This window comes from Mastomys coucha, unplaced genomic scaffold (genome assembly GCF_008632895.1).
Source record: "Mastomys coucha isolate ucsf_1 unplaced genomic scaffold, UCSF_Mcou_1 pScaffold12, whole genome shotgun sequence".
NCBI classification, from domain to species: domain Eukaryota; kingdom Metazoa; phylum Chordata; class Mammalia; order Rodentia; family Muridae; genus Mastomys; species Mastomys coucha.
Window position 1 is genome coordinate 32,697,565 of NW_022196894.1, and position 12,849 is coordinate 32,710,413.

At 43.4% G+C, this 12,849-nt stretch overlaps 1 protein-coding gene across 5 annotated transcripts in view; it reads left to right on the forward strand.

The window, feature by feature from the left end:
- The window catches only part of Mylk (myosin light chain kinase), a 250,011-nt gene extending 242,797 nt beyond the window's left edge, over positions 1-7,214 (forward strand). For 2 of the 5 annotated variants that reach the window (XM_031363765.1, XM_031363766.1), the window contains exons 30-32: positions 454-583; positions 1,995-2,126; positions 5,060-5,384. In XM_031363765.1, the coding sequence (XP_031219625.1) occupies positions 454-583; positions 1,995-2,126; positions 5,060-5,325 (528 nt within the window). In that variant the 3' untranslated portion in view covers positions 5,326-5,384. Of the gene's footprint in view, positions 1-453; positions 584-1,994; positions 2,127-5,059 lie in introns of all 5 variants that reach the window. The other 3 variants (XM_031363764.1, XM_031363763.1, XM_031363767.1) reach the window with 3 other exon arrangements.
- The last annotated feature ends 5,635 nt before the right edge of the window (positions 7,215-12,849 follow it).

The window sequence follows — 12,849 nt, forward strand, 5'->3', positions numbered from 1 at the left end:
CAAGGTCAATCAAACCACTGCTTCATTTTTCTGGACCCGTGGGGTCTGTAGTAACTGTCTCTTTGACCACTTGAAATCCCATTGCAGGCATTGTTTTATGAGGAACAGCCCCACTGGGCCCAGTCAGCAATAAGTCTTTGGAGCTGTCTCAGGCTGCAGTTGCTTTATATAAACTATCCCTTTTATGGGAGTTGAAGCACAGTATGAAAAGAGTTTTTGTCTCATGTTGACCTTGTTTAGTCACATTAACGCGCACATCAGTTCCAGGACCCATTCCATTCTCCGAACATCTTCGGACACGCTGACAGTGTGAGGAGAGCGAGGCTGGGCTCACTCCAAAGGCCCTGAGTCCAGCTGCTGCTTCTCCCAGCCTGGGTTCTTCATCTCTGATCAGAATTTGTAAACTGGAACCAGGGACACCGCCTGAGTCCAACCTCCGTATCTCTTTTCCAGAAAACGGGCAATGCTGTGAGAGCCATCGGGAGACTCTCCTCTATGGCCATGATCTCAGGGCTCAGTGGCAGGAAATCTTCAACAGGGTCACCGACCAGCCCAATCAATGCAGAGAAACTAGAGTCTGAAGGTAAGACTTCCCAGGCACTCGTGAGAGGGGAAGGGTTGTGGGTAAGGGAACATTTTAAGAATCTAGAGTTTAGTTTGGGTATTTAACATGCTCTACAGTGATAAATTCAGAAGGACTTTTGGGGTTTCCCTGACAACTAGTAACTCTGGTAATTATTCTTTAATTGTTAACTATTTTCAGAGCAAAAGCTATTATTTGTTTGCTAGAACTAGATGATCGGCTTTCTTTTGCCTAAATTTTGTGGAAGACTTAAGAAAGCCTTTATTAAGATCTTTCTTTTTTTTTCTTTTTTATTATAAATGAGATTTTTTTGTATACTGATAGACAAGAATAAATAAAATAAAATCGCATATGGTTACATAACATTTTTAAAATATCCTTCCAATTTCTGCTGCCTTATGTTTTTGTTTTAAAGGAAAATTAACTCATACAGGCCAGATTCCATGACAGCATTTATGCCGCTGAAATATGTGTAGCCTGGGCAGACTGGTCAGGAGGCCCCTCCCGGAACTGATGGGCTAGCTCCTTGCCGCCACGTGCAAAATGCTACCTCAGCCACCTGCACAGTGAAGGCCTTGGTCTTTAGTGTTTTACACATGCCCATGGAGACTCTTATCTTCTTGAGGCAGATACTCCTCATGCCCATTGTGAGGGAGCTTCTGCTACCCTCACGTGGGAAAGTGAGTCTAGAAGTATTTTGTGCACAAGGTAGGGTAGCTGGCTGCTCTAGAGCATTCTCTTAGCTCCGACAGTCTGCAGCATTTCTGCTGCCCCTCCAGGTGAGCCAGAAATTGTCTGAGGGGACAGGAGAGGGCACAGAGCCTCCTCTGGGGCTTGGTTTTTCCCTGGATCTATCCCACATCCTGGTCTGCAGCTTGAAAGCTATATAGGTATGGAAAAACCACTCCGGCAAGTTACAGGTGTTCTGGAGCTTTCTCAGAAGGTGGTGATAGACCGGCCACAACAGAAGGCCAAGCACCAAGATCAGAAAAGGAGTGGATTCTGTCCTCACACCCTCAACCAAATCCTGAAGTCCGTGAAGTTCAGCCAAAAATCCTTTTTAAAGATGACTTTCTTTTTTCAATGTGTCAGCATCAGGGAAGGGGGAGGCTGAGCAGTTCCCTGTTTTGGGCACAGTACTCTCTGCTGCCAGAAACCATTTGGCAGCAGGCCAGTTCATCCCCAGGAGAAAGTCGTGCTGTGATTCACTTCCCTAAGCTGCACTACTTGCTAAATTATAGCAACTTTAAGGGAGGTGGGGAGGGAAGGAGAGAGAGAGAGAGAGAGAGAGAGAGAGAGAGAGAGAGAGAGAGAGAGAGAGAGAGAGAGACAGACACAGACACAGACAGAGAGACAGAGAGAGAGAGAGAGACAGAGAGAACACTCACCTGGTCCCCTCTTGATCTTCTAGAAGATGTGTCCCAGGCTTTCCTCGAGGCTGTTGCTGAGGAAAAGCCCCACGTAAAGCCCTATTTCTCTAAGACCATTCGTGATCTGGAAGTCGTGGAGGGAAGTGCTGCTAGGTTTGACTGCAAGATTGAAGGTAAGCTCTGGGCAGGTCCTTCCTTATTCCACATGGGGATGGCTGCACATGGCACTCTGGCTAAGCTGTCAAGCCTGTAGTGCCTGAAGTGATAGGAATAGCCAAACTTGAAGGGACACTGGGTCTTTTACCTTTGGTCCTAAAGGACCAGTTTTTGTTCTCCCAACCACCCAAGACTAGTGCTGATCAGTGACTTTCCCACAGGGCCAGTTGATACCTCATCTATTCATTTTAGCCTCCAGACCTACATTAACAATGGACTCCTATGGAGCTCCTTAGCAGTGGGACACATGTAACAGACTTTGCAAGCCACTGAGAACCATGCAGGCTACCCCTAAGAGGCTCTGGAAGGACGGTTGACACAAAAGTCGGATGACTGGAGTAAGCCAGCTCAAGAACTTGTCAGCAGGCTGTGTGACCTTGGGTGGTGATCCAACACTGCGGAGTGCAGGCCCCTAGTGTATTGAATAATATCCAACATCTGGAGTGGCCCTAGGGGCTCTGTGAGGCCACCTGTGTGATGTGTGTGAAAGGAGAAACCTGTTAATTCCTTAGAGAGGTTTTAGAGTGAAGAGAAGAATAGCAGGTTGTAAGAGCGAGGGAGAGCATGTGCAGGAATGTACAGTAAGGAGAGCTGGGATCCCTGCATACAGGGCCAAGCTCCCAGTCTGGGCTCTACTCCTTGTGTAGCTTCTCTGCTCCAAGGAGCAGTGCAGCCACATAGTAGTGAGTGAGCAGAAAACAGAGACCTTGGGAATCTTAGCATGGGACCCATGAAATGAGCAGAGCCGGGACAAAAAGCCTTTCTGTTCCAACGATTACAACGTTCTAACAAGATAAGTGCAGGACGGGACAGGCCTCTCCAGTATAGCTTCAAGGCCAACAAAGCAGAGGGTTCTCTGCCGTCGTGCTCTAACCAAATACAGCATAAACCCCTTCCTAAGCAGCGTCCCCAAGGTCACACAGCGAAGCGTGGCAGCCAGAGTCAGCGCGTCTTGTACTTCTGTGAGACTCCCCAGCCCTGGGACTCTCAGGACCTTCTGAGTAAAGTAATTCCTGGAATTAGGACAGGAAGGACGAAACAATCATTCTTCGCCCTTTTCTTTTTTTAAGTGGATGGCTTTATAACAAAGAAACCAAGAGCAGCACGCTCAGGAAAGGGTCTAACATAAAATTACTAGACAGCTGAGGACACAGCTCAGCGGGACCAAGAGCTGTTCCTTGGCATGTGCGAGGCCCTGAGTTCAATCCCCTATACCACACAAACCTCTATACACACAGACACTGACTAACATGAGGTCTCTCTTTCTTTCTTTCCTTCTTTCTTTCTTTCTTTCTTTTTTTTTTTTTTTTTTTTTTTTTTTTTTTTGTTTTTGAGAAAGTTATTGCGGACCTGCCTTGGTCAGGCCTTGAGGTAGGAAAGCGATTAGGAGCAGTGTGAGAACATTTAAGAGAGCAGCTTAAGGTGAGAGCATGAGAAGCCATGCTCAAGCACAGCATAGGAGTGAGGATGGCAAAGCAGCAGAGGAACCATCTGAGCAAAGGGGATATTAGACTCTTAAAAGTTTTGTGGGGCTGGTAGGAAGTTCTGCACCGTGTCTGGTCTTGCCTCTGTGACTCCCATGCTTGAAGCCTGTTACTGGGTAGGATAGTTCAGTTCTCCTGCAGCTTCAAAGAGGAGGGGCAGCAAGGCCAACGCACAGCACAACTTAACTTGAAGTATGTGTGTGTATCTGTGTGTGTGTGCATGAACATGTGCTTGTAACTCAGACTGTCGCTGCTCTCACTGGATCTCCTGAGGTTTTTGTCCTTTGAAATTTTGAATGTAGCATGACAGCGTGGTTATCATCTGTTGTGCTTTTTTCTCTTTGAAACAATCTCCTTGGTATTTGCATAACTTCTAACTACAGCCCTGATGCAAAACTAAAGCATATGGACACTGTTCTGATTAAAAACAAAATTACACTTGAAGAGAATGTGAGAATTCTTGAGCTTTGTGTATAATTTTATATGCCAGGGGCTACAGTTTTTTTTTTTTCATCTAAAAATACTTCTACAAAATTTAGGAACAAGTCAGTTGTAATACATTACATATTTAAAGATACACATAAGCAAAACTGGTGGCGGATATGCACACACACAATCCTAAAATATATGATACACATGTATTTATGTGCTTTTACTCCATATGTTTTTAACACTGATATTTATAGAGACATGGCTAGACATAAGGGCAGCCAATGGGATCCATCTCTAGAAACAGACAAGCAGATTACCTGTTAGGCATCAGACCAAAGTAGGTTTTCTCTCTCTTAGCAATATTACCTACCAGGTCCTCGGTCTGACGTCTCATGTAGCCATTACCTGCTGTGTGGAGTTAATATTTGCATACTATAAACTAATCTATTTTAGGTTTTCAAATGAACTCTTTTCACAAATTCATATCATACAACTATCACAACCCAATTTTAAAACTTGTGTAACTCTTAAAAAGATCCCTTGTACCTGTTAATCTTGTATGTGTTTAGTTTCAAAACATTTTGCTTTCATCAAAAAGATGTCTGGCCCATCTGGACAATATTTCTGGAGTGCCCTACGTCATCTGACAGAGTGGCATTGTAAGAGTCATGGACAATTCATGGTGCGCACCTATAATCTCAGCACTCAAAAAGGCTGAGGCAGGGGGGTTGAAATTTGGAAACTGACCTGGGCTTCATACCAAGACCCCATCTCAAACAAAAACAGACTTAGAATATTCTATTTTGAGGTTTCAGAAATGACTCTTGGCAACATATGTCCATAAATATGGAAATGCATCCTAAGAGCCAACCTCGTGTTTTAATCAACAGAGGTACCCTGAGAGCCTCTTGATTGAGTTAATAAGAATATCAGATAACGGATTCTGTAATTTGTGTTCTCTCCCTGTGATGCAGGATACCCAGACCCTGAGGTTGTCTGGTTCAAGGATGACCAGTCAATCAGGGAGTCCCGCCACTTCCAGATAGACTACGATGAAGATGGGAACTGCTCGCTCATTATCAGCGATGTCTGTGGGGATGATGACGCCAAGTACACCTGCAAGGCTGTCAACAGCCTCGGAGAAGCCACCTGCACCGCAGAGCTCATCGTGGAGACCATGGAGGAAGGGGAAGGAGAGGAAGGGGGAGAGGAGGAGGAGGAGGAGGAAGAGGAGGAGTGAAGCCAAGCCAAACAGAAGCAGTTCCTATGTCATTTTAAAAGGACTAATTCCTTAAAGCTCAAAAAAAAAAAAAAAAAAAAAAAAATTCAAGCTAGAAAAGGCACGTGGTGTAGTAGATTATCTAGTTAGGCTATTTGGAGGCTGATACCTATTTGGAGACTGTTCTCTCAGCAACAACAGTTGATACCTAGGAGCGTTACTGATGGGCATTACTTTTAATTAGACGACAGCACCTTAAAACACTAGTGCAGCTAGATTCCATTCGGGGGAGATCACTAGCAACTTGTCTAACTGATTTGATTTTAGAGAGAAAATAGCTAAAAGAAATACTCACCTGGAAAAGGTCGGACATTTCCTAATTGAGTGCACCCTGAAAAATAACGTTGTCATCAGGGCCCCAAGCCCCCTGCTGCAGCTCAACCCAGATCCCCTGGAGACAGAGTGCCCCGCCTCCCTCCCAATCCAGAGAACCAGCCTTGTCCCATACTGCAGTGTCTTATTCTGAAAGCAGTTGAGCCATTCTGACTCAAGAGGCACTTTGCCTTCTAACTCTACACTTTCAAGCTCTCTGTTTCTCTCTCCATTCTACCTGCTGGGTTTCCTGGCTCTAAACCTGGCATGAATTACAGCAAAGGGGACATTTCTTATGTTTCTTCCATCCTGAAACCAGGTTCCCCTGCTCACGGATGACTCTGGCTGCCTTGGGGGTGGGGGGATCTCCTCTCCCCTAAAATCCTTAGGAAACTAAATTTACTCATCTTTGCAGGCGTCTGGCAGCTTCAGACATTTGCATGAGAATTCATGAAGGAAGAAAAAAATCCATGTTAACGTGATTTCCCCCCTTAAACCATGATTCCTATTTGTGCTGTTAACAAACCATCCCCCTGCATGTGCAGTAAAGAGTCAGATGTAGCACCCGGATGTAGAAAGCCCAGTTTGTTGAGGTGCTTGCTGGCATTAATTATTTATTGGGCACTATGAAACTGATGTCAACTGGCAAGCAACTGGAGGACTCGGTGTGCTCTGGAATCGCCTTCTAGACAGTCTGAGTTTAATCCATCTTCATTGGCAACATTCTTCAAAGAGCTTGGCCTGCCTTCTGGGGCCCACCTTGATTTTTCTTCCGAATGTGCATCACGCTTTGCTGCCCCCCCACCCCGTCCCCAACCTTGAGCTATACTCTTGGGCCTACTCAGTACACTCAGACTTGCATCTTGATAGCATTTTTTTAAACTTTCTTTCACTTCATTGGCACTTAACTGTTTTTCCTTATAAAACTTTTTGGAGGTCATCAACAAAGACCATAAACTGATACCTAATGCTCCCTCTGTGTGTATGTGTGTGTGCGCGTGTGTGTCTAACATTCCAAATACTTTTTTTTCTTTTCCACTGTTTGTAAAGTGCAGCAAATTAATATTTCAAAGGATGTTTTAATAAAAATCAACCTTAAACTACTTCTGTGCAGTCCTACACAGTACCAGCATTAGAGGTTTGATATTGCTTTGTCTTCCCAGCCTCCATCTTCCCTTAGCTGTTGGCTGCTGCTCCATTGCCAGTACTTTCCCTATTTTGCTTCTTAAGCAGTTTCAGTATCTTTCATTATAGTCACAATATTGCCACAGTTTATTATACTACTAAAGGGGTTTTAATTTGATTTAGAGCATTTAAAGTGTTTTTTATCACTTTGTGTTTATATTATAATCTTTGTGTGTATGTTGTGTGTATGTGTACATGAGTGGTTATACGTGTGTTTATAGGGTAATGCCTTCTTGGGATTGTGTTACTGTTCTCTCAGTTTATTATGCCATCCAAATGGTGAATGAGAACGCTACGACTGTAGTTAGCTCACAATTTTTAAATAAAGGATACCACAGTGCATGGTGTTTGTTCAATCTTTGTAGACTTCTCTTTTTTTTTTTTTTCATTACTAATTGTAAAGTCTATGGCGCCAAATATTGTGCTGCATAGTCATGAAGAATTGGCTTCTGGAGCTTGGGAGACGGCTCAGACGTTTTGCTGCTTGCAACAAAAGCCCAGGAACTGAATTCGTATCTTCAGCATCTGTGTCAAAGCCAGGCTCAGTAGTGTCACCCAGCATTGTGAAGGCAAAGAATCCTGGTTAGCCAGCCTAGCTAATCAGTGAGCTCTAGGTTCAATAATAAACTATCTTTTTAGATAGATAGATAGATAGATAGATAGATAGGAACAGACAGACAGGGTGGAGAGCGATTGAGGTAGTCAACAGACATCAACATCTAGCTGACACAAGAACATGCAAACATACACACGCACACACACAAGAATTGCCTTATAAAGTTGTACTTGACCTAGGGCCAAAATTAACTAAGATGTCCTTTGACAGGTGGCCTGTTTTATACAGTTAGTTCAAAGTCTCAAGCATCAGTTTAGTGCCACTGCATTAGGAAGACTTTTTATGTAGTTTTAGGACCTTATAACTGTTGCTTGTTTGAGATTTTATTTGAGAGTAGGTCTAACTTGCATTCCAAGTTCTTTCACATTGCAGAATAGTCTTCATATTAGAGGTTATATAACCCTGTGGGTTCCTATTAGAGACCTCTGATAAACTTTCACAAGACACCATTTGCCTCTATTAAACTCTGTTTTCCTCCTTCATGGGCCATAACTCAAGAAGGGGTCTACAAATTCAGTCATCTTGCTCAGTCACACTGCTGTCTGTTAGGCAGACATCCATCAGGACCTCCAGTTAAGAGTTAAGTTGCTCTAGGACAGTGGTTTTCAACCTTCCTAATGCCACAACCCTTGGATACAGTCACTCATGTGGTGACCCCCAACCGTAAAATCTGGACCCATGGCTTGAGAATGCTGGGCTAGGGCTTCTCTACAGCCTTGCTTCAGCGGTGTGTTAGCAAAAGATAGTCTCAAATTAAGTTCATCAAACATTTATTATCAAATAAATCAATACTGTTAGCCAGGTATGGTATATACCTTTTAATCCCAGCATTCGGGATGCATAGGTAGGCGTATCTCTGAGTTTGAGAGCAGTCAGCCCAGCCAGGGCTACATATGAGGTCCTGTCTCATAAACAAACTAATATCAACCATACAGTCTCCAGAAAATATCTTGCATGATCACTCAAGGCAAATCCTTTAAAGGATTTAGCTGCTAAGTCAAGTGGAACAATTTTCCCCATGGACTAGCCCCATGTTCTATTCCTAAAAGCTGCTACTTGCTATAGTTGGTAGCTTGTACCTCAGTTTCACTATCTAGTAAACTGACATAATAATAACGCTTCATTCTTAAGTTGATATCAAGGGTAGTCGAGCTCATGAATAGTTCCTGGGTCTGTGAACCTGGCACACGGGTACTGCGTATATGCCAGAAACCCTCTCTGCCCTGAGGGAACTGCTTGTATATCTGTGGAAACAAAGTTAATATTTGAAAAGGTTATAAGCTACGAAAAATGGAAAGATTATATATATTCTGCTCCAAGGAAGGATCTTTTGACGTTAAAATTCTTAAAGAGGACTCATCGACATTACCTACTGTGCTGGCTGGTTTTATGTTAATTTGACACAAGCTAGAGTCATCAGAGAGGAGGGAGCCTCAGTTGAGGAAAATTCCATACAATCCTATTGTAGGCAAGCCTACAGAGCATTTTCTTAATTAGTGATCGATGCAGAAGGGCCCAGCCCATTGTGAGTGGTGCACCCCTGGGCAGGTGGTTCCCAGTTCTAAGAGAAAGCAGACTAAGCTAGCTAGTGAGCAGCATTCCTCCCTGGCTTCTGATCCTGTCTTGAGGTTCTTGCCCTGCTTGAATTCTTGCCCTCACTGCTTCTGATGGTGAACTGTTACATGGAACTGTGAGTTAAATGCAACTTTCCTTCCCCAAATTGCATTTGGTCATGGTGTTTCATCAAAGCAGTAGTAACCCTAACTAAGACACCTGTACAACTGTATAAAAAATAACCAATGGGAGCAATGATGCTGCAGCTACCCTAGTGAAGAAAAGTTTAACTTCCAGTCTCTAAGCATTCTGTATCTCATCACTGAAGGATTAGAGCTTGTCTGACCTTATCAGGCTTCCTTCCGATCAGTAGTTTCCTCGGCTTGACTTTAGTCATATTTAACCTTTATCCCCTCAAATTCCCTGTTTTAATTGCTTTTGTCTGCGTATTAACCACAGAGCAAGTAGGTTGCTATGCAGAGAGAAAGGCTCAATACATACCATTTCAAAGTCATCTAGAAAGCTCAAAACAGAGACTTCTATTTTGGGGGACACTAGAAAATGAAAAGTGTCAGAAATAGGAAGTTACTAGAGTAAGGAGAAGGCCAGGCATGAACTGCTAAATATAAGCAGTTTTTCTATACTTCTCAGAACCTCTATAGAGTGGATCATAAATGGACACAGTTTTTGTTTTTAAGCTATAATCCCTTGGGATGAACTCTGTCAGAAGTTTGGAAGGTGAAAGTAACTTTCTGCAGAGAAAAAAAAAAGCCATGCTAACAAAAAAGCAAGTTCATCAAACGTTTGCACCGGTTCTCACCTCTCCCAAGCCTGGGAAGAGGCTGGTGTGGATAAGCACCTGTGAGAGGGAAACTCCAGGGAACGGAGGGTCAAACAGAAGCCTTCAAAGCCAAAGCCAAAATTCCAATGCGAAGATCAAAGCAGAAGAAGGGGTTTCTGAGAGGTAGGCCAGACACTGTGGAGAGCCCAGTTATATATAACTCAAACACTTCAATAGCATATATGTGGAGGGCAGCAAAGACCTCCCTAGAGAGATGACAGTTGCTTGGTGATGGCATTTTTAAGACAGGTTGACTTTGGAAAGTTGATTGTTCCAGGGCCACATCAGTTAGGTGGCCATGACAACAGATGACTGTCATACTCATTTACCTAGAGCAGAGGCTGTTGATCTCCACTTACTCTAACTTGTTATCTTAACCACAATCTTCATTCTCCCTGGAAAGAGAGTTGAGGAGCATACTTCTGTTCTCGGTGACTTCCTTGCACACCGAGAGTCAATAGGTTTGTTCATAGACTGCTCAATGCCATCTATATACGCCATTGTAGTTACATAATGTAGTTATTGCATAAAGCCACAACTGTAGTGCTGAGGTGCTGAGGAGAGTGGTCGTTTCTGTGGGCGCTAACCCAAGAGTGCTACTCATGCTTGGCACAAGGAACATCTGTGTTACCTCTTAGACCTCCCCAAACCTTATAAAACCAGAGGAAAGGCACAAAGGGCATGAACCCACAGGCACAAAGGAGAAGACAGTGATGGTTGTTAAACAAAAATAATAGCTTATTGGTTTGGACTAAGTCCCAGCACTAGCTCCTCACAGGGCAGGCTGGAGTCATTCACACCAACACCTTATGAAACTCTACTTTAACAAATCTATTTAACTGAGAAATTGAGGTGGGGATGTAGCCCCAGGGTAGAATACTTACCTAACTTGCAAGGTTTGAGTTCAAACACCAGCACAATTAATTAATTGACTAGTTAAAATGGACCTAAAGAAGCTGGTATTAAACAATCCATTATTTTTTATTGCTTATTCTTCCTCTTCCTAATTTTTTTTTTAAAAAGTAACTTTTTGCTTTTGTTTTTACTTTCTTCAGCCTTCCTCCATCTATAAGATCAGTCTCCTCTGCCCAGCATTGCTCAACTCTGGACCTAAAGGTAGAGCCAGTGGAGATCCATATATAATTTTGTATCTGTATAAATTCATGTATATGTGTTTGTGCACGTGTGTAGAGACCAGAGGTTGATATCATGTGTCTCCTCCAAATTGCTCTTCACCTTATTTTTCAGGCAGAAGGGGTCACAGAATCTAGAGTTCACTGATTGGCTAGACTTGTTGACTAGAATGCTCCTGACCTCCTCCTGTCTCCACTTCCCCAGAGCTAGGATTATAAATGCACATTACCACATCCTGCTTTTTATGTGGGTGGTGAGAATCCAAACTCAGGTTCTCTTGCTTACAGAACAAACATTTACTGACTGAGCCATCTCTCCAGCTCCCTAAGTTGTAGGGTTCAATTGTTAAAAAATTGCAGAATAGATAAGCTGGAAATTAATATAAAATTTCTACTCTGTTGTTGTCTATAGAGAGGGAAAGAAAACCAGAAAGCAAAGTGATTGCAAATACAGAATTACAAGAACAGTGAAACCAGACACCTCTACCTCTTGCTAACAAGGCAGATGGCTGTCCCTTCCCTAACTGTGGCAGAAAAGAAGATGTAGAAGGGCTGTGGACTGGCAGACAACAGGCCTGCGGAAGGGACAAAGGGACCACAGAGAAATCACGGAGACTGGGGGAAAGGTTGCATACTGAACCTTGAACTCTAGCTCTCTCCCACTGGGTGCCTGCCAAGACTCTGACTGCCAGGCAGAACTGGATACAGTTTATTTAGGCTCAGGTGCAAAATGAGAACATGGGGCCCCTGTTTTTTGTTTGTTTGGTTTGGTTTAGAATCTCAAGAAGGAGGGCAGAGGAGATAGCTCAGGCAAGAAAATGCTTGCTTTACAAGCATGTAAATTAAGTTCAATCCCCAGAACCCACATTTAAAAAGTCAAATGTAGTGCCTGGGAAAATTGTCATTAACTCAGCTGTGGGCCTTGTGTGCACCCATCCCATGCAGCCAGGCAAGACGAGCCCACTACTGCAACAGGAGCAAGGCTACTGCTTGGTATGAACTGCAATGTTTCACTGTGTGGACAGATTTCTGCTCTTATGAAAGAAAGCATAATAGTTGAATTGGGTCAAAAACTTGTAATATTTTCCTATCATTACCCTCAGCATGTAACTATTAAGTTAGTATATTTTCAGACTGAAGTCTGAGATAATGCTTGATTTTTAAGATTATGATGTGAGTTGCTAACTTGCATTTTACCTTTTAGAATAAATCATTAAATGAATTCTAGCTGGAGATTATTAGAATAGGTGTTGCCCGTGCAGTCGTCTCGCCAGCAAGAAGACACGCGGACACTAGGATCCTTCTGCAGCAAGTGTTTATTGCCTCATCCAGAGGAAAAAAAGGATCGAGCCAATAATCGGCACTGCTTATATACACCACAGTGCAGCGTGTCTGCCCACAGCGTGGCGTGTCCACCCATGATTGGCTGTTTGCTCATCACCCCACGTGACGCCCTGGGATGGGCTGTGACTTGGCGTCTTTTCACTCTACGCACATGCGCAAACAGTTGTTTACCAGGAGTCAACAGCGGAAGTAGGCGCCATCTTGTCATGGCGAATGCCTCTCCAGCTCTACCGCTCTCCACAAATAGGATTTCTAACAACTCCTGAAATGACCCTAAGCATATTTCTGCCTTTTTCTACTATGTATTTATAAAATGTAGCATTGGCTGAATTGATAATTACAAAATGAAAATAACAAGCAACTCCAAAAACTGTTGATGCTCTATAGCTACAGCTCTCAGCCTGTGGGTCACAGCCCTTTTCACAGGGATCCAATGACCCTTTTACAGGGACTGCCTAAGACCATCAAAAAACACAGATAATTATATTATGATTCATAAC